The sequence below is a fragment of the Thamnophis sirtalis genome, unplaced genomic scaffold, assembly GCF_051295495.1.
Source record: "Thamnophis sirtalis isolate CommonGarterSnake01/CBP01778 unplaced genomic scaffold, rThaSir2_p1.2 scaffold_13, whole genome shotgun sequence".
Taxonomy (NCBI): domain Eukaryota; kingdom Metazoa; phylum Chordata; class Lepidosauria; order Squamata; family Natricidae; genus Thamnophis; species Thamnophis sirtalis.
The window spans coordinates 45,461,552-45,483,343 of NW_028261393.1; the positions used below are offsets into that span (position 1 = coordinate 45,461,552).

The 21,792-nt window shown below is 44.7% G+C and overlaps 1 protein-coding gene across 2 annotated transcripts in view; it reads left to right on the forward strand.

Annotated features, from left to right (window-relative positions):
- The window catches only part of DACH2 (dachshund family transcription factor 2), a 321,366-nt gene that overhangs the window by 291,569 nt on the left and 8,005 nt on the right, over positions 1-21,792 (forward strand). For both annotated transcript variants that reach the window (XM_087727336.1, XM_087727337.1), the window contains 4 exons: positions 13,942-14,087; positions 16,007-16,154; positions 17,921-18,064; positions 19,101-19,166. In XM_087727336.1, coding sequence (XP_087583462.1) covers positions 13,942-14,087; positions 16,007-16,154; positions 17,921-18,064; positions 19,101-19,166 — 504 coding nt within the window. The remainder of the gene's footprint in view (positions 1-13,941; positions 14,088-16,006; positions 16,155-17,920; positions 18,065-19,100; positions 19,167-21,792) is intronic.

Consider the following 21,792-nt stretch of genomic DNA (forward strand, 5'->3'; position numbering starts at 1 on the left):
ATGTGCAAGGGGAACGTTTATCTTTACCTTTAGCCCTTGGATTGGAGGTTGGACGTTCAATATTTTTTTGAATGAAACACGTATCAATGATTATTGCAAACATAGATTTTTATCGTAATTTATTCAGGAAATATCAGATGAGCTTCAAAAATTCAGAAAAGTCAGCATGGAGATAACTTTCAACCCTTGACTCACATCTAATAATAATCTGGATTTTTGCAGTTCAGAACTGACAGAGCTAGCATATTGCAACCCATTGATACTCTTAGCTGTAAAGACATCGCATGCATGTTACAAAAAGGGGGCTCCACCCACCCAAGCATTCACATTACAAGGTGCAGTTATTCAGGTTTGACTAAAGCACAAAAATATTTTTGTGAAGGTTGGAATCTAAAAAGAATAAAGGAATCTCTGCCATTTTTGAGCCATATTGGTTCACTTGTTAGTTGTTTCTATTCTGTTGTATTTACAGAGTAGAGTAGAATAGAATAGAATAGATGAATAGAATAGAATAGAGAGTAAAGTAGAATGGAATGGAATAGAATAGAGAATGGAATAGAATAGAATAGAATAGAATAGAGAGTAAAGTAGAATGGAATGGAATAGAATGGAATAGAATAGGAGAGTAAAGTGGAATGGAATGGAATGGAATAGAATAGAGAATGGAATAGAATAGAATAGAATATAGAGTAGGAATAGAATAGAATAGAATAGAAAGTGGAATGGAATAGAATAGAGAATGGAATGGAATAGAATAGAATAGAATAGAATAGAATATAGAGTAGGAATAGAATAGAATAGATAGTAAAGTAGAATGGAATGGAATAGAATAGAATAGAGAATGGAATGGAATAGAATAGAGAATGGAATAGAATAGAATAGAGAGTAAAGTAGAATGGAATGGAATAGAATAGAGAATGGAATGGAATAGAATATAGAGTAGAGTAGGAATAGAATAGAATGGAATAGGATAAGAATATAATTTTTTATTGGCCAAGTGTGATTGGACACACAAGCAATTTGTCTTTGGTGGACATAAACCCTCAGTGAACATAAAAGAAAAGATAAATTCGTCACCAATCATAAGGTACAACACTTAATGATAGTCTTAGGGTACAAATATGCAATCAAATCATACTAGGAAAAATTCAATATAAATCGTAAGGATACAAGCAACAGAGTTACAGTCATAAGTGGGAGGAGATTAATGCATTCATGAAAATGTGTGGCTTCTTTGATTTTAGCTTAGTGCAGTCTGGACTAAGATGATATATGATCCCAACTAATTGTGATTTATTGAACAAACTACTTAAGCAAACCATGGGTTAGGACAACACATGAAGTTCTTCCCTGTAGGGATTCTTCAGAAAGCGGAGTTTCTAGAAAGGCTTCCCTGAGTAATCTGGAAATTGGTTTCTACCAGCGCACAGATGCTCCTGCATCTATTATTTATTTAAGTTTCACTTATGAAATTCGATCAGAAAGGGGTGAGTCATGTGGCAAGGATTCACAGCAGGGCAGTGATCTTCCTTTCCAGCTGGTGGAATGACAACAGCCCACAGCCCTTTTGTTAATTGCATTTCCAGTAGATTAAAAATGCCCAGTTGATTAGGAGTAGATGACTCCAAAGCATGTTCATTCAGGTGATATTGAAGGATTTGCTATTTGAATTTTGCTTTCCATACTTTGTGTACCAAATGATTTAAAAAAAAGTCCTTAGCCTCTAAAACTGAACTGCTACTATACTTCTTGTATTTGAGTTTTTGTAATTATTTTCCTGCCGTTTTACTCTTGCGGTATTACTCTTAAGGTATGCTGCACACAGGTGAGGAATGAGGGCGGGCAGGCAGGACCTCCAAAGCACTGTTCCGGTACGGTGGCCGCTTCTCCCGGCAGCCACCGGTACGCCTGTACCGGGGCTTACCGCCCAGAACCCACCACTGTTTGATATGTATTCGTTTAATCAGCCAGGGAATCAGTACTTGGCCATCATCTTTATCTGAGATCAGACAGTAAGAAGGGTTGGTTGGATCTGGCTAGCATTTGGATCAGTGGTGGGTTTCAAAAAAATTTGGAACCTACTCTGTGGGTGTGGCCTCCTTTCTGGGAGTGGCTTGCCAGCCATGTGACCTGGTGGGAGTGGCTTGCCGGCCATGTGTTCTCTCTCTCTCCCTCTCTCTCTCTCTCTCTCTCTCTCTCTCTCCTTCCTTTTGTCTCTCTGTCCCTTTTTTCTTTTTTTCTTTCATCTCTCTCTCACTCTTTTTCTTTCTTTTTTCTTTTTTTCTTTTTCATCCTTTCTTTGTCTCTCTGTGTGAGTCTGTCTGTGTGTGTGTGTGTCTTTGCCTCTCCCTCCCTCCCTCCCTCCCTCCCTCCCTCTGTGTCTCTCTATGTGATTCTCTCTCTGTGTCTGTCTCTCTCTGTGTGTGTATCCCTCTCCTCCCTCCCTCTGTGTCTGTGTCTGTCTCTCATTCCCTCTATCCAGTGGTGGGTTTCAAAAAATTTTGGAACCTCTTCTGTAGGTGTGGCCTGCTTTCTGGGTCTACTGGTGGAACCTTTTCTAACCAGTTCGGTAGATTTGACGAACCGGTTCTACTGAATAGGTGCGAACTGGTAGGAACCCACCTCTGATTTGGATGTAACACCATCAAGGAATATTATGGGCTAGATTGAGAATTTGAAAAACAGCCCTGAAGAAAACAATGACAAATGACTTCCATACTAGGAGTCCTTGGTGCTTTCTGAGCTAGGTTGTTGGTTTGTTGTGGTTTTTTTGCAGATGTTTCACTACTAGCACTGATGATGTTACCTAGTTGGGTAATGAAACGTCTGCAAGAAAACAACCAAGCTCAGAGAGCACCAAGGATCCCACAGACCTCCACCTCTTGAAATTTGAAATTTAATAAACTTTGTATGCCGCCCACCCTTGGTACTCTGGGCGGCTTACAGACAAGATAAAAAGCATTAAAAAAATTAAAGGTAAAAATACAGTTGTTAAAATTACACACCATCCATTCTGTCTAAGTGGGGCTGGACATTGATCAACAGCCCCAGGCCTGCCGGAACAGCCAGGTCTTGGTGGCTTTTCGGAAGGCCGGGAGAGTGGTAAGGGTCCGGATCTCTACGGGTAGATCGTTCCACAGGACCGGCGCAGCTACAGAGAAGGCCCTCCCCTGGGGGGGCCGCCAGCCGGCATTGTCCGGTCGACGGCACCCGGAGGAGGCCCAACCTGTGAGATCTTGTTGTTGGTCGTTGGGAGGTATGTGGCAGGAGGCGGTCTCTCAGGTAGCTAGGTCCTAAACCACATAGGGCTTTAAAAGTAACGACTAGCACCTTGAAGTGCGTTCGGAGACCAATAGGGAGCCAGTGCAGCTTGCGGAGGATGGGTGTAACATGGGTGTATCTAGGTACACCCAGTATCGCTTGTGCGGCTGCATTCTGGACCAACTGTAGTCTTCGAACACTCTTCAGGGGCAGCCCCATGTAGAGCGTGTTACAGTAATCCAGTCTTGAGGTGACGAGGGCATGAGTGACCATTCGAAGTGCCTCCCGGTCCAGGTCGGGCCGCAACTGGTGCACCAGGCGAACCTGGGCAAAAGCTCCCCTAGTTACAGATGACAGATGGTGTTCTAACATCAGCTGCGGGTCCAGGAGGACACCCAAATTGCGGACCCTCTCTGAGGGGTGTATGATTTCACCCCCCAGGCTAAGAGGTGGGATGTCTGGACTATCCTTGGGAGGCAACATCAATAGCCACTCGGTCTTGTCTGTATTGAGTGCAAGCTTGTTCTTCCTCTTCCTCCTCTTCCTCCTCCTCCTCTTCCATTCCCTTCTAGCACTGATGATGTTACCTAGTTTGGGTAATGAAATGTCTATAAGAAAACAACCAAGTTCAGAGAGCATCAAGGACTCCTTGTTGCAACCCTGAGCTACAAATATTGTCCCCGATTGACTTCCATATTGTTGTCAAGACAATATGGTTGTATCCATGAAGCAATTAGGAGTCGTTGGATTCAGGTATTCTACCTGTTTTAATAGTACAACAAAATATTCACAGGTATTTGTGGAACCGTGGTGGCGCAGTGGTTAGAATGCAGTATTGCAGACTAATTCTGCTGACTACCAGCTGCCTGCAGTTTGGCAGTTCGATCCTGATGGGCTCAAGGTTGATTCAGCCTTCCATCCTTCCAAGGTCGGTAAAATGAGGACCCAGATTATTGGGGACAATATTGCTTAGAGAGGACTGTAAAGCACTGTAAAGCGGTATATAAGTCTTAAGTGCTATTGCTATTGGGGCCCGATTGAATTTTTAACTTAATTTCCTCCAGAATTAAAGATCAACCTCAAGTTTCTTTATTGTTCTCCCGTAAAATGAGGAATAGAACTTCTCGATGGCTTTGCTGTCAAAAAATTCCAGGTTCTTCCTTCATCAACTCCTTCATCAAGAGCCAAGGTGGCGCAGTGGTTAAATGCAGCACTGCAGGCTACTGCTAGATCAGCAGTTCAGCGGTTCAAATCCCACCGGCTCAGGGTTGACTCAGCCTTCCATCCTTCCGAGGTGGGTAAAATGAGGACCCAGATTGTTGGGGGCAATATGCTGACTCTCTGTAAACTGCTTAGAGAGGGCTGAAAGCCCTATGAAGCGGTATATAAGTCTACTGCTATTGCTATCAACTCAAGATGGGGTTGAAAATAATGCAGTTGTACTTGGAGAATTACTGATTCCTGATATTCCTCAACAGACAAGCTCCTTTCTCTTTTTCCAAAGCATATTTGGCTAAATTACTGAAGAAGTGAGAAGAATAATCCAATAGGAGAAGAATTCCTCAAATGACAATTAAAACACCAATAGTGAACTTGCTGATCTGAGAAGGGACAAGAAGTTATGGAGATCACAACTTTGATTCATTTGCTTCTCTGTCCATACTGCTCTTAGCTACTCACCATCCCAAATCCCTTCTCCTTTTCTGAGACACCTCAACAGTTCCCACTCCTTAGAATGTGGATCTTCACCCACACCCAGGGGTGGGCTGCTACAGGTTCGCCTGGGTTTGGGAGAACCCGTATCTAACGTTATGGCTGCTTCGGAGAACCTCCAAATCCCCTGGCTGGCCTCGCCCTCACCTCCCAGGAATCGCCACGCGGCCCATTTTGGATGCGAGGTAAGGGCAGGGCCCATGGAGAAGCTCGGGGAGCAGGGGGGAAGGCCTCCAGAGCCTGGAGGAGGCAGTTTTCACCCTCCCAGAGGCTTGAGGAAGTCCCTGGAGCCTGGGGAAGGTGAAACCCACCCCACCTCCACCGTGGTGCAGGAGGTCAAGTAGACCACTCCCACCATGGCTTCGCCCACCCAGCAACTGAGCCGAGAACCCGTTGCTGAAACTTTTGAAGCCCACTCCTGCCCACACCAAACTATACTTAAAACTAAAAGAAATCTGTTGACAGTGTGCTATGGCATCAGATTTTTATTGTGCCCAGTTATAAATAGAGATAATTTTCAGTGATATTAATCCACACGGAGGTAAATGTCATGACTGCATAAATTATCTAGTCATCGTTAACAAGGGTTGGAGCACATTCGGCGTGTGTAAATTGTCATTTTACATTCTACATGAATAATTCTCCTTTGGCATAATTTTGTAGCACGGCCTCGCCGTTTTCCAAAGATTTGTCTTTGTTCTTTAAAATAAAACCCTGCTGACCTGAGTTACTCTGTGTGGTAATCACGTTTCCCAACCTCATGCCTTGCACGTACATTGGGCACCAACACCCAGAGTTCTCGTTCTTTGGCCATGTAGGCTAGGGATTTTGCAAGTTTTAGTCCCGACACCTAGAGAAGGACCAGGTTTTAGCCAAGCCTGTCAAAGTAGCTTGTGATGCAGGAGACAACCAGACTGAGGGAAGGGTCAAATGCATCCTCAGTTTGGAATCCTTGGCACGTTCTCTGTATTACTAATAAAGGATAATATTTGCAGCTCGGGGTTGACATGAGGGGTCCTGGTGCTCTCCAAACTTGGTGGTTTTCTTGCAGATGTTTCATTGCCCAAGCTAGGTAACATCAGTGACTGTTTGGGTTATGAAACATCTGTAAGGAAACAAGGAAGCTCAGAGAGCACCAAGGATCCCTCACATGTTCTGTGTCACTGAAGAAAAGCTGAGTTTGGTTCTTTTTCTCTTCCCTCCTCATTCTTCCTCCCCTCTCTGTCTGTCTCTCTATGTGTCTCTGTTTCTCTCTCTGTTTCTCTCTTTCTCTCTCTCTCTCTCTCTCTCTTTCTTTCTGCCTCTCTCTCTGTCTGTCTCTCTGTGTCTCTGTTTCTCTCTCTGTTTCTCTCTCTCTCTCTCTGTCTTTCTTTCTCTCTGCCTCTCTCTGTCTGTCTCTCTATGTGTCTCTGTTTCTCTCTCTGTTTCTCTCTCTGTGTGTGTGTGTCTTTCTCTCTGCCTCTCTCTGTCTGTCTCTCTGTGTGTCTCTGTTTCTCTCTCTGTTTCTCTCTCTGTGTGTCTTTCTTTCTCTCTGCCTCTCTCTCTGTCTGTCCATGTGTCTCTGTTTTTCTCTCTCTCTCTCTCTGTCTTTCTTTCTCTCTGCCTCTCTCTCTGTCTGTCTCTGTGTGTGTCTGCATCTCTCTCTCTCTCTCTTTCTCTCTCTGTGTCTGTCTTTCTTTCTCTCTGCCTCTCTCTCTGTCTGTCTCTCTGTGTGTCTCTGTTTCTCTCTCTCTCTCTCTCTCTGTCTTTCTTTCTCTCTGCCTCTTTCTCTATCTGTCTCTCTATGTGTCTCTGTTTCTCTCTCTCTGTCTGTCTTTCTTTCTCTCTGCCTCTCTCTCTGTCTGTCTCTCTGTGTGTCTCTGTTTCTCTCTCTCTCTCTCTCTCTGTCTTTCTTTCTCTCTGCCTCTTTCTCTATCTGTCTCTCTATGTGTCTCTGTTTCTCTCTCTCTCTTTCTCTCTCTCTGTCTGTCTTTCTTTCTCTCTGCCTCTCTCTCTGTCTGTCTCTCTGTGTGTGTCTGCATCTCTCTCTCTCTCTCTCTCTCTCTCTGTGTGTCTGTCTGTTTGTCTCTTTCTCCCTCCCTCTCCCTTTCTCTCTCTCTCTCATGTCCCTGCCCAGAACCTTTTATGCTGATATTTAAATGCACCCACCAGCCCCATTGATCGCTATCTAGAAAGGCAAAAACACTTGCATTGTAATCTTAAATCCCCTTTCCTGAGACTTAGATGGGATTTTGAGCGCCTCGAAACAGATAACCGGTGCCCACACTTCCTGCCGATAGTAGCCCCAAAGGGAGTCACCGTTCAGACGTGAAGACCTATTTCAAGATTGAAATAGATTTCTGACGCTCCGGATCGTTCATCTTCTCTCCAGGATGCGATTTCAATCAGAGGGGCGAAGTGATGAATCGTTTGACAAGACTTCTGCTTTTGGTTCCCCCTCCCTTCCCACTCGCGGAGGCTAAAAATGTAATACACTTCAACCCCACCCCCCTCCCCGCTGGTCCTTCGTGGCTATTACCGACTGTTAACGTGCAATGTGACCTTGGCCAGCCAAAGCGTGTTTGGTTAGCACAAAATCTTAATCATGAGAAGTCGCAAGTAGGAGCCTTCACTCTTCTTTACTGCCCTCTTTCTGCCCCGACCCCCACCCCCGGGCTTGGGAATTTATGGTTGGGGACGGACGGACAGGTAGGATATGAGCAGTAGGCCAAATGGAGTACAGGGTTATCTCATCTCTGTGAAAACTGGCTCTGGGAAATCGATGTGACCTCTGCTAGGCTGTCACCGTATCCCCACCCGTGGCGTCCTATTTGTCTTTTTGGTCAAGAGCTCGGATGTGGAGGCTGTCCGGCTGGCTCTCTCTTGGGCCAGATTATCAAAATGAATCATGGGCCTGCGTGGCTGTTACATTTCTATTTATTTTCCTGCTGTTGACTCGGCCCGGGTGAAATATGACTTCTGTTTGCATTTGATCCTCACCGCAGCCACTGGCACCTAATTTAGGCCGTGTCTATCTCTTTAAAGAAGACGAATGCTACTTTGGAACTTCAATCTGCCCTACCTTCCCATTACCAGCCATCCACTCTGCGCCTGACGGCAGCCGATATGAATTTTTGTAGGGTCCATTTCCGTGGCGTTGCTTTCTCCTTGGTCAGGATTGTGAGGTTGTTTTAAGACAGCATGCTGCTCCAAATCCATTTCTTACAATTTCTCTGTCTCTGTCTCTCTTTCTCTCTCTCTCTCTCCTGTTCCATTTCTTTCTTTCTCTCTCTCTCCTGTTCCATTTCTTTCTTTCTCTCTCTCTCCTGTTCCATTTCTTTCTCTCTCTCTCTCTTTCTCTCTCTCTCTCTCTCTCTCTCTCTCTCTCTCCTGTTCCATTTCTTTCTTTCTCTCTCTCTCCTGTTCCATTTCTTTCTCTCTCTCTCTCTTTCTCTCTCTCTCTCTCTCCTGTTCCATTTCTTTCTTTCTCTCTTTCTCTCTCGTTCCATTTCTTTCTCTCTCTCTCTCCTGTTCCATTTCTCTCTCTCTCCTGTTCCATTTCTCTCTCTCTCTCTCCTGTTCCATTTCTTTCTCTCTCTCTCCTGACCCATTTCTCTCTCTCTCTCTCTCTCTCCTGTTCCATTTCTTTCTCTCTCTCTCCTGTCCCATTTCTCTCTCTCTCTCTCCTGTTCCATTTCTCTCTCTCTCTTTCTCTCTCCTGTTCCATTTCTCTCTCTCTCTTTCTTTCTTTCTTTCTCTCTCTCTCTCTCTCTTTCTCTCTCTCTCGTTCCATTTCTTTCTCTCTCTCTCCTGTCCCATTTCTCTCTCTTTCTCTCTCTCTCTCTCCTGTTCCATTTCTTTCTCTCTCTCTCTCTCTCCTGTTACATTTCTTTCTTTCTCTCTCTCCCTCTCCTGTTCCCTTTCTCTCTCTCTCTTTCTTTCTCTCTCTCTTTCTCTCTCTCTCTCTCCTGTTCCATTTCTTTCTCTCTCTCTTTCTCTCTCTCTCTCCTGTTACATTTCTTTCTTTCTCTCTCTCCCTCTCCTGTTCCCTTTCTCTCTCTCTCTTTCTTTCTCTCTCTCTCTCTTTCTCTCTCTCTCTCCTGTTCCATTTCTTTCTCTCTCTCTTTCTCTCTCTCTCTCCTGTTCCATTTCTTTCTCTCTCTCTTTATCTCTCTCTTTATCACTCTCTTTATCTCTCTCTCTCTCTCCTATTCCCTTTCTCTCTTTTCTTCGATTTACCTTACTATTTTACTGTTTAGGGCAAAGCAGTTAAGATAGTATCCATTTTTAAAAATTATTTGTATGAAATATCTAAGTAACAACACACACGCATACACACACACACACACACACACACATAATTATAGCCTAATAAGAAAAGAGTCTGTGTTGTTAAGATTGATTTTCAAAAAGATGTGAAGTAAAATTATTATTTTTTAAAAGAGAGATAATAATAATTGGGAGGACAGGCAAAACAGAATGGTTAAACCTTTATCTGAAATATTAACTGTAGTGGTATTACAAAAAGCGGAATCTTAGCTCTGGAGCGAACCAAACTTGGTACACAGATGACTTACTCTCTGGAAACAAATACTGTGGAGGTAAGACACCCGTAACACCCCTCGGGGTGTGTTCTGTTAAGATACAACCTATTGTGCCTTAAAATGGCTTCTACTGTACTGCCGTAAAATGGATTCTACGGTACAGTGCAGTGGAGTTGCCCTGGTAATGGCTTCACAGTACTCCACAAGGGGGCTCCCTCTGGTAAGTAGGAAAATCCAACATTGGACATTACATTTGGTCCAGACATTTTCCCCCTATAAATAAATACCCAAGCAACGCCAGATTATCAATTAGTTCTTAATAAATTTTAAAGAGTAATATGGAACTACAAGTACCAGTAACAACTTCTCTTACCTACAACGTGGCTACAAACCATTGAGGACGTCTTTAGAGCTTCGACGTTCACAAGAAGCATTATCACTTGCTCAGTGTATATTTTATAGTCTGGTCATTTAAAGGCAAAAACCAACTCACATAATTTCATGGTTTCCTCTTAAATCAGGTTAGGACAGACCAACAAAGGATGTATAGAGTGAAGTTTCAAGTGTTGAATTAAATGTTTTTGGAAGGTCTCCAAAATGGGTGTTAGCGCCTGATCTGCTTGAGCAATTGCTTTGGTCCCAGTGATCTAGGAGAGGACTTTGCAAACATTTATCTTGGATCCTTATTTCATTTATTTTTACTTGCTGTCCAAGACTCCAAAAGATGTTGAAGGCTCACTCTAGCCTGTATATTTATTTCCCACATTGTCAAATAGTACCCTGGAGGTCATTTATATGGTATCTTAACACCCTTTTCATTTCTTGCATCACTTTAAAAAGAAATCTCTGTTATTAATCATTTAAAAATTGTTGGAATTTCTTGATCCAATGTACTGTTGAACTGTGTTGCTCAAAAGGTATGAACCAATGGAATTCTAGTGAATTTAGGATTTGAGGTTATATAAATCAAATAGGTAAATAAAGAAAATATATAGCTGAATTGGAGATAAGGTAGGAGGCATGGTGGCTCAGTGGCTTAAAAGTCAGCGGAGAATGTCTGTGCTCTGCCGGTTTAAGTCCTGCCACCGAGGTGACGCAGTGGTTAGAGTGCAGTACTGCAGCCACTTCAGCTGACTGTTAGCTGCAGTTCGGTGGTTCAAATCTCACCGGCTCAGGGTTGACTCAGCCTTCCATTCTTCCAAGGTGGGTAAAATGAGGACCCAAACTGTGGGGGCAATATGCTGACTCTGTAAACCGCTTAGAGAGGGCTGAAAGCCCTATGAAGCGGTATATAAGTCTAACTGCTATTGCTATTGCTATGTGATGGGGTGAGCTCCCGTTCCTGCCTTAGCTCCTGCCCACCTAGCAGTTTGAAAGCAATGCAACTGCAAGTAGATAAATAGGTACCACTTTGGTGGGAAAATAACAGCGTTCCGTGTTTTGGCATATGCTTTACACCACGGTGCGATGACATGCTGGACACATGATTGCAGAACAATTGCTGTATGAGAGGTCATTAAATGAGGACGATCTGTATGCAGAGGTACATTATTGTTCTGACCGAGGCTTAAACAAATTAAATTAAACAAACTAATTGTCTCCTGCAAACTCCACTCCCCTTTCGCTCCTCTTTTATTTCCTCTGGGAGGGGCCATTCACCGTCCACCTGTAGCCTTACTCCCATGTCGACCCCTGTTCTTTAGCTGTTCCCTTTGTCTGGCAACTGTGCATGCGCACACTGGGAACAGGCTCCAGTTGTTCATCTGCCTCACTGATGTCTGACTCTGACGGCAGCTGATAACTGGCATACGGCTCTGGCCCCCTCCGACGCAGAGCCCTCATTAGAGCCTTCCCCAGACTCCAGGACTGGCCCATCTTCCTCCCAAACCTCCTCACTGTCTGAATCTACTGCCACAACAATTATCTCCAATAAAGATTAAGGAGTTTCTCCGGGTTTTACCTAGTCGTAGCCAACTTTAGGGGTCAGTACTGTTTTATGTTTCTTCAGACAGTGCTGGTTCTGTGGCCTTGAAACAGAAATTAGCATTGAACCCTAAAGTCGGCCTCGACTAGCAGAGTAAAAGCCAGATAAACTCTTTTACCTTTACTGGAGATAATGTACCCCATAGTCCTTGTTTAATGGCCACTCATACAGCAAGTGTTCAATGTTGTGGTGGCACTGAAGATGTGATATTTTTGACTGGTCTTTGAACTTCTGGTGTCCCAGCACTCAAGAAGTCATATGATTAAAGATAAAAGTTCCCCTCGCACACCTGTGCTAGTCATTCCTGTTCTAGGGGGCAGTGCTCATCTCCATTTCAAAGCCGAAGAGCCAGCGCTGTCTGAAGACGTCTCTGCGGTCATGTTGCAAGTATGACTAAACGCCAAAGGCGCACGGAACGCTGTTATCTTCCCTCCAAAGGTGGTCCCTATTATTCTACTTGCATTTTTTTACGTGTTTTCGAGCTGCTAGGTTGGCAGAAGCTGGGACAAGTAACGGGAGCTCACTCTGTTAAGTGGCGCTAGGGATTCGAACCACCGAACTACTGACCTTTCTGATGGACAAGCTCAGCGTCTTAGCCACTGAGCCACCGTGTCCCCTAGTCATATGATTGGGATCTGGCAATCATCGTGTCAATCGGGCAAGCTTGACCCTTGGCAAAAAGGCCTTGTAAATAAAACTTTCCTGTTTGTTCCTGGGACATTTGAGAATTGGTTTCTAATTCTTCTTGATGGCTGTTGTTTTTCCTAGCTCAGTTTACTGTAGGAGTGGCAAAGACAATTACGATTACCGTTGTTTTCTTTGTCACATTTTTCCATTACTCTGAACTTTTTTTGCAATCGACCTTTCTCAGCTGGAGAAACCTCTGCGGAGGAGCTGCTTCCTCAGGTCTCGGGATTTAATTAAACAATTGAAGCTGACGGAGCTACAAATCACCAGCATGGTGGTTGTATAATGAAAAGATTGGCCATTTGCACAGATTATAGACTTACTTCATCACATGATAAGTGCACAGACTCTGCATTCCACCTCAAATTCTCACTTCTCCTTTGAAAGAAAGTTGGCAGTCAAATTATCTTCTGTCTAATTGGACGAGAATGGGTTGTGGGAGGGAAATCACAGGAGAAACTTGACATACTACATGTGACAAACTGAGTCTCTGGATTTCTGCAGAATCATCACTGGGAACACAATCGGGAAAACAGTTGTGATGTCTTGGTTTCTATGTAAGAATAGGTCTGATGAGCCACTGTGAAGACAGAATATTGAAATAGATGGGTCTGGGGCAAAAGTATTAAACGTTGACTTGAGTTCATAATTCGTTCTTCCAGTTTATACCCCTGACTTTTACTCAGACATTCAAGGTGGGGTATAGCAAAAGCAATAGCACTTAGACTTATATACCGCTTCACACCCCTCTCTAAGTGGTTGTCAGAGTCAGCATATCACTCCCAACAATCCGGGTCCTCATTTTACCTGCCTCGGAAGGAGGGAAGGCTGAGTCAATCTTGAGCAGATCAGAATCGAACTGCTGGCAGTGGGCAGAGTTAGCCTGCAATACTGCAAAGAGCCAAGGTGGCGCAGTGGTTAAATGCAGCACTGCAGGCTACTGCTAGATCAGCAGGTCAGCGGTTCAAATCTCACCGGCTCAGGGTTGACTCAGCCTTCCATCCTTCCGAGGTGGGTAAAATGAGGACCCAGATTGTTGGGGGCAATATGCTGACTCTCTGTAAACCGCTTAGAGAGGCCTGAAAGGCCTATGAAGCGGTATATAAGTCTACTGCTATTGCTATTGCTATTGCATTCTAAACGGATGGATGGATGGATGGATGGATGGATGGATGGATGGATGGATGGATGGATGGATGGATGGATGGATGTGAGGGAGGGTTGGTGGATGGATGGATGGATGGATGGATGGATGGATGGATGGATGGATGGATGGATGGATGGATGGGAGGGTGGATGGATGGATGGATGGATGGATGGATGGATGGATGGAAGGAATAGCAATAGCTCTTAGGTTTATATACGACTTCACAGTGCTTTTTCAGCCCTCTCTAAGCGGTTTACATAGTCATCCAATTGCCCCCAACAATTTGGGTCTTCATTTTACCCATCTCGGAAGGATAGAAGGCTGAGTCAACCTTGAGCCTGGTGAGATTTGAACTGCCAAATTGCAGTCAGCTGGCAGTCAGCAGAAGTACCCTGCAGTACTGCACTCTAACCACTGTGCCACCGGGGTATATACCCCTTTCTCCTATTTTTTCCTCCCAATGAACAGCCCCCTAATTAGGTTGAGCTGAAAGAGTGACCAGGACTGAAGCAAGATAAGAAGATCCATTGTCTCTCTGATGTCAGTCCCACCATCTCCATCATCGCTCGGTGCTCCTCAGGTGATCAGATCGCTTATAACCCCTCTTTTGTCTCTTGTCTTAACAGAAGAAGTCCAGATCGCCATCCCAATACTCAAACCAACCCTAGAAAAGGTCCAACTGGCTGGGCAGACTTTGCCCCCTGGATTTCCAGCACCGTTCCTCTTTGCCGATGGGTTGTCTTCAGTGGAAACTCTATTAACCAATATTCAGGTGAGGAAGTCCTGCGATTTTTCTCTAACTCTATCTGTAAACAATTAGCTGTGTTTAGACCACGGCTGTCCAACTCGCTGCACCACGTTGCCATCACGGGACGTATCGTGACGGTTTTCCCTTTTGCGGAGCTGGGGTGGGCATGTCTTGTGCGTGACAATCCGGCCCATGGGCTACCAGTTTGACACCCTTGGTTTATGGTAGACTAATCTTCAGATCCTCCAAAAACATGAGATTTCAGAAATGGTCAGTGGTGGAATTCCCATAAATATGCCATGATACATTTGGCATGATATACATGGAAGCTCAGTGCCCAGTGTAAGGGTTTATGTTTGGCACAGCTACATTTGTAAACCTTTCAGAAAGGCTGGGCGCATGCGTGGTCGAGGGGCGTGCTCAGATTTGCAAACTGGTAGGGAAAGTAAGTGAAAATCACCCCTATACTGTGAGGGTAAAGGTAAAGGTTCCCCACGCATATATGTGCTAGTCGTTCCCGATTGTAGGGGGGCGGTGCTCATCTCCATTTCAAAGCCGAAGAGCGCTGTCCGAGGATGTCTCCGTGGTCATGTGGCTGGCATGACTAAATGCTGAAGGTGCACCGAGTGCTCTTACCTTCCCACCAAAGGTGGTCCCTATTTTTCTACTTGCATTTTTTTACGTGCTTTCGAACTGCTAGGTTGGCAGAAGCTGGGACAAGTAACGGGAGCTCACTCCGTTACACGGCGCTGGGGATTCGAACCACCGAATTGTCGACCTTTCTGATTGACAAGCTCAGCATCTTAGCCACTGAGCCACCGCATCTCTCTGTACTGTATACTCAATAACAATAAAATAATATTCCTGAATTCCAGCTTCCCGCCTTCTGAGCAGGCCTACCACAAAAAGGTTGACAGAATTCAACTTTGGTATAAATTACAAAAACCAGCTACTCTTGACGCTCCACAGGAGAAAAAGACATATATTGTACACTGCGCACATTTTCTGGAACGGTATAGAGTGAATGTCTCTGCTGGGCTGTGTTTGATGGGGACACTAAATAGGAAAAGGCCCACTTTATCTGATTGCCTGTCATCCTAGAAGCTGATCCTTTGTTTTTTTCAGCTATAAAATCAACCAAGGGATGGGCCCGAATGAAAAAACAGGGGGAAATATATATAACTTTCTTTGCTAGGATCAGTGGTGGGTTTCAAAAAATGTTGGAACCTACTCTGTGGGTGTGGCCTCCTTTGTGGGAGTGGCTTGCCAGCCATGTGACCGGGTGGGAGTGGCTTGCCGGCCATATGACCGGGTGCAGTGGTGGGATTCAAATAATTTAACAACCGGTTCTCTGTCCTAATGACCAGGTGGGTAGGTGGGGCTTAGTGGTCATGTGACCGTGTGGGCGTGGCCAACTCAACATCACGCAGGTCGATCGGTACTTTGCCTTAGTTGTTACAATGTAATAAGGGTTAACCGGAGAGGCACTTTCTGTAAGCAGGGCAATAAAGATTAAGCTAGAAACAACACCAGAATGTTTTCTTCCTGCCTTCCTTACAGGATTAGCCCTATAAAGCAGAAAAAAATCCAAAATAAGATTTCTTCCAACAACCTGTTCTCTGAATCTCTTAGAAAGTTAAGAACCGGTTCTCCCGAATAGGTGCAAACTGGCTGAATCCCACCACTGGCTAGGACAGTGTTTCTCAACCTTGGCAACTTGAAGATGTCCGGACTTCAACTCCCAGAATTCCCCAGCCAGCATTCGCGAATGCTGGCTGGGGAATTCTGGGAGTTGAAGTCCGGACATCTTCAAGTTGCCAAGGTTGAGAAACACTGGGCTAGGATATATATTTTTCCATCGTTATTCTCCTTCTCCTCTTCCTGCATTAATTAGATGTTCTTGTTGAGGGAGATTTCACCTTTGCCTATTTTTTTTTTAACAGGGATTGCTGAAAGTCGCCGTGGATAACGCCCGGGTGCAGGAAAAGCAGATCCAACAGGAAAAGAAGGAACTAAAGATGGAGCTGTGCAGGGAAAGAGAGTTGAGAGAGAACCTGGAAAGGCAGCTTACAGCTGAGCTGCAAAGCAGAGGTAATCGGAGTGTCAACCTGCAAAACGACTTCAAGTGGGGAAAGTGGTGCTTCAGCTGTCTGATCATAACATCCACCAACCCATTGGAACCAAGGTCATATCAACGGACATGTTCTAACCTAAGCTTCCCAAGAGCATGAAGCAAACTCCTGGTCCCAACAAAACCCCTTTTATTGATTGTGAATTTGTGAAGCTTTGTTACCAACTGCGTATATAGTTTTGTTACCAACTTTTTAGGATTTAGGATTTTATTGGGGATTTATATGCCGCCCTTTTCCCTGAGGGGACTTGATGTGTTAGGAGAGGAGAAATGCATCTGAGGCAGCCAGGGATGAAACTGAGAGCGTCTGTTGCTTTCCATTGGCCCTTCCGTTGTACTCAAGAAAGTTCTCCCATTACAAGTCCTGAAATAATATTCGAATTCTATTCTACTTGGTTCCAAAGTATGGAATGGGTCAGTGGTGGGTTGCAGGCGGTATGCCCCAGGACAGGAGTACCGGTCCCTTGCGGTAGCACCGGGTACCATTCCAGTACGGTGCTCCGGAGGGTCCACCTGCCCGCCCAAGCTCCTTACCTGTATTTAAACTCTCCGGTGCTTATGCATACAGTGCCTGTGCAACAGTCCGCCGGAGCATTGCGGAGGCATCGGGCAGGATGCATGCACGTGTCCGCGCGTCCTGCGCACATGCATGTAGGGGGTGCTGGGCCCCGTTGCACTGTACCGGTTGCAACGGGATCCAGAACCCACCACTGGAATGGGTGGGTGTGGAGTTTGTTTTGCTCATCCTTGGCAGCGGAATGGCTCAAGCCCCTTCTAGGTACAGAAAGTCCTTGACTTAAAATCATGCATTGGGTAAAGTTAACTACGCCACTGAAAAAAGATGACTTATGACCATTTTTCAAATGAACGTTGAAGCATCCCTAGGGTCACGTGATCAGAATTCAGATGCTTGGCAACTGGCATGGACTTATGACAGTTGCAGGGTCGTGCGATCTCCTTTTGAGACCTGGTGACGAGCCAAGTCAACGGGGAAGCCGGATTCGCTTAAGAGCGATCTATGTTACTAACTTAACCACCGCGGTGATTCACTCAACAACTGTATCAAGAAAGGTTGTAAAACGGGACAACACTCGCTTAACAACTATCTTGCTTATCAACAGAAATGTGGGGGTTCAGTTGTGGTCATAAGGCAAGGACTACCTGTACACAGCAGCACAATCATTAACAAAAGTCCTCTTGCACGCCAGATGCCAAACCAATGTCAGGATTCCAAATAACATCCAAAAGTAAATCAGAGTCCAAGGCAAAGGATTCTTCAAAGTCCCAATTTAATAAGAGAGACATGTTGGCACATTTGTGGGAAAGCCGAATCTGAAAGCTTCCCGGTTTTCCCCACCCCGTTGAAAGTTCAAGATCTTGCCCCCACACCCACAAGTCCATCACATGGTCCAATCTCCCACTGCCGTGTTGGCAGCTTCCACCCATCCAGTTCCGGTCAGGTGCAGAGGTGCAAACACAAAAGATGACCTTGGCTTTCTAGAAAGAATTTTGTTATGGCTACATCGTATCTCACTCCTTACAATCCTCCCCTTCCATTTTCTCACAATAGACAATGCATAGTAGAATAATAGAAAGTGTGGCAGGCCCAAGATCCAACAGAAAAGATGGCTGCAGGACTGACAACCAAATTATCAGCGGAGTTGTCCTTCTGTCGTCAAATTTTGGGGGGGGATCCCTGTTCCTAATGGCTCTGTTGCTCTTTCAGCCACGATTCAAAAGCGCTTGAAAAAGGAGAAGAAAGCGAAGAGGAAATTGCAGGAAGCTCTGGAGTTTGAATCGAAGCGGAGAGAGCAAGTGGAACAAGCGCTGAAGCAGGCTACGACAGGGGACGGTCTCAGGATGCTGAATGGTAAAAGGATCTTCTGGATCTCATTTAATCAGCTGGGAGGAGGGGGAGGCAGCTGGGTAAGAGTCAAAGCATCCACAGTGCTTTGAGCTTCGGGGGGGGAGGGAAAGGATGGGGATACAAGGGTAAAAAAAATTACATACAAATACAAGGTAAAGAGCCACGGTGACCCAGCGGTTAGACTGCAGTACTGCAGGCTACTTCTGCTGACTGTTGACTGCCTGCAATTTGGGAGTTCAAATCTCACCAGGCTCCAGATTGACTCAGCCTTCCATCCTTCCGAGGTGGGTAAAATGAGGACCCAGATTATCGGGGGCAATAGGCTGACTCTGTAAATTGCTTAGAGAGGGCTGTAAAGCACTGTGAAGCGGTATATAAGTCTAAATGCTATTGCTATTGTCCGTCCTTCCTTCCTTCCTTCCTTCCTTCCTTCCTTCCTTCCTTCCTTCCTTCCTTCCTTCCTTCCTTCCTTCCTTCCTTCCTTCCTTGACAGTAGTTAAAATGCAATATTGCAGGCTAACTCTGCCCACAACCAGGAGTTCAATCCTAACCAGCTCAAGGTTGACTCAGCCTTCCATCCTTCCGAGGGGGTAAAATGAGGACCCAGATTGTTGGGGGCAAGATGCTGACTCTGTAAACCACTTAGAGTGGGCTTAAAAGCACTGTGAAGCGGTGTAGAAGTCTAAATGCTATTGCCCTTCCTTCCTTCCTCCCTCCCTTCCTCCCTCCCTAATAAGAGTAATAAGAGCTGTGATGGCACAATGATTAGAATGTAGTATTGCAGGCTAATTCTGCTGACTGCCAGCAGTTCAATCCTCACCAAGCTCAAGGTTGACTCAGCCTTCCATCCTTCCAAGGTGGGTAAAATGAGGACCCAGATTGTTGGGGGCAATAGGCTGACTCTGTAAACTGCTTAGAGAGGGTTGTAAAAGCATTGCGAAGCGGTATATAAGTCTAAAGTGCTATTAACAAATCTTCCAATATGATTACATTCTCTGCATTTCATGTTGGACAGTGATATGAATGTTATGCTTGGCAGATGCTGGGATTCCGGAAATGGAAGTTGACCACAACGGGACTCAACATGAGAACGCGGCAATGCAAGGTATGTGGTCTTCCAGGATATATCCCATGCTGTATTGGAGGGATGTCCATGCTACATTGTGCCAGCATGATACAGCACGATAAGCCCTCTCCTTATGGAGGACAATTAAAAATCAACATGGGTTAAAATTTAATCACTGAAACTCCAACATTTTGGTCTCTCCTAACAAGAATCCCCATCAATGAGCTATGAACGTGAACTTTTTTTTAAAAAAAAGAAGCTTTTTATTTTATTTTAATTTCATCCATATAACCATAGGTATACCATTACATCTGAACATATTTTTTGTCCATTATTATATCATTCCCTCAACCCAGAACAGCTGTCCTTTGCTCTTCTGCTTTCAATACACTATATTATGCCCTATTTCATCGCTGTTCTATCTCCTCTCCCTCTCTCTTCCTCCCTACCTCCTTTCTTCCCTCTGCCATCCCTCTCTTCTCTACTTCCGCTTCTTCTCTCCTTCTCTTCTCTCCTCTTTCCGCTCCTTCTTTCTCTCCTACCTCTCTTCTCCCTTCTATTTCCCTCTCTCTTGTCTCCTTTCTTTCTCCTTACCTCTACCTTTCCCTTCCACTCTCTCCAATTAATTTACATGGTGTATTTCAGTATCTGAGCACACTTTATATTGATAATTACATTCCAATAAACATCTTGGGCTATGAATGTGAACTTAGTGCATTTCAACAGGGTATTAAAGATCAGGAAGTTCCAATAGTCCCTTCTGCTCTACCCAATAATGTTTTCTTGAGCAGGCATACCCCCCTCCATAAACCACCAAGATATTTATATCATCTAACTGTCTCTAAATTTTAAAGGATCTAATTCTAGGATGCTGTAATGCCCTCCTCACAGCAGCTGATCCAAAAAAGCTGTATATGTGTCCCAGTGGACAAGAGGCCCTTGAAACCACAACTCATGCCCTGTTATTTTGCACCCTTTATAAGGAAGGACTCCCAGACTCATAAATCAGAATAGAGCTGAAAGGGACCTTGGAGGTCTTCTAGTCCAGCCCCCTGCTCAAGCAGGAGTCCCTATAACATTTCATAAAGTGGCTGTCCAGTCTCTTCTTAAAAACCTCCAGTGATGGAGCACCCAAAACCTCTGAAGGCAACTTCTGTTCCACTGGTTAATTGTCCTCACTGTTAGGAAGTTTCTCCTTAATTCCAGGTTGCTTCTCTCCTTGATTAGTTTCCATCCATTGCTTTTTATCCTGCCCTCTGGCAAAATATAACCACTTACCTGACAGAATGTCCAGGAAATTCTGATCTCTTCTACATATCATTCTTCCTGTCAAATATGTAGGCTACAGTTTCTCTAAACATAGCTAAATTCTGTTCCGTTGCCTGTAAAATTAGGCAGACTCTGCTCACTTATCAATGATTCCACCATTAATTGCAGTCTACCATTATGCCTTGTTTCGTCCTGTTTTACTTCGGTGTTTTAATATTTATTCTAGTCTGCGACCAGAATAAAAGAATTGAATTGAACTGAGTACGATCTTGCAATAGTTCTGCACAGGTAGTCCTTGACTTATGACTGTTTGTTTGACATCTGTTCATGGGGACAGGGTGGCTCAGTGGCTAAGACGCTGAGCTTGTCCATCAGAAAGGTCGGAAATTTCGGCGGTTCAAATCCCTAGCGCCAAGTAATAGAGTGAGCTCCCGTCACTTGTCCCAGCTTCTGCCAACCTAGCCATTCGAAAGCATGTAAAAATGCAAGTAGAAAAATAGGGACCACCTTTGGTGGGAAGGTAACAATGTTCCATGCGCCTTCAGCATTGAGTCATGCTGACCACATGACCATGGAGACGTCTTTGGACAGCGTTGGCTCTTCGGCTTTGAAACGAGGATGATCACCACCCTCTAGAGTCGGGAACGACTAGCACATATGTGCGAGGGGAATCTTTACCTTTATCTATAGTTACAACAGGCTACTTAGCCGAGGTGGCGCAGTGGTTAAATGCAGCACTACAGGCTACTTCAGCTGACTGCAGTTCAGCTGTTCAAATCTCACTGGCTCAGGGTTGACTCAGCCTTCCATCCTTCCGAGGTGGGTAAAATGAGGACCCGGATTGTGGGGGCGATATGCTGACTCTGTAAACCGCTTAGAGAGGGCTGAAAGCCCTATGAAGCGGTATATAAATCTAACTGCTATTGCTATTGCTATTATGACCTGTCCCCCAAGTTATGACAGTGATTTAGTCATCATTTGGATATCCAATTGCCCGTCAGACTGCTAATCCGAAGGAACGATTTCCATTTAAACCCTCGGGGTACTCCGGTGCCCATAATTCACTTGTAGCCAAACATGAGGACAGCAGCATCGGTTAGTTTTCATCAACCAATCTCCGTTTGCCATAAAATAAACATACCGGGTGCCATTAAGAGTACCTTCAGATCAATGATTTTTGCAAATGACATTCAAGGACCGTTTGAGGGCTGCGTCTTTTTTTTTTTTTTTTGCTGATAAAAGCAAATTAAATTAGCGTAACTATGAGCCGCGCTGAATAAAAAAAAAAACAGAGGAAGCCAAAACAGCAGCGCCATTAGCGAACAAAGTAATATTTTCTCTTTACTGCTTTCTGCCATTTAGTTATTATCCTATTGGAAATCTAATTATAATCCTT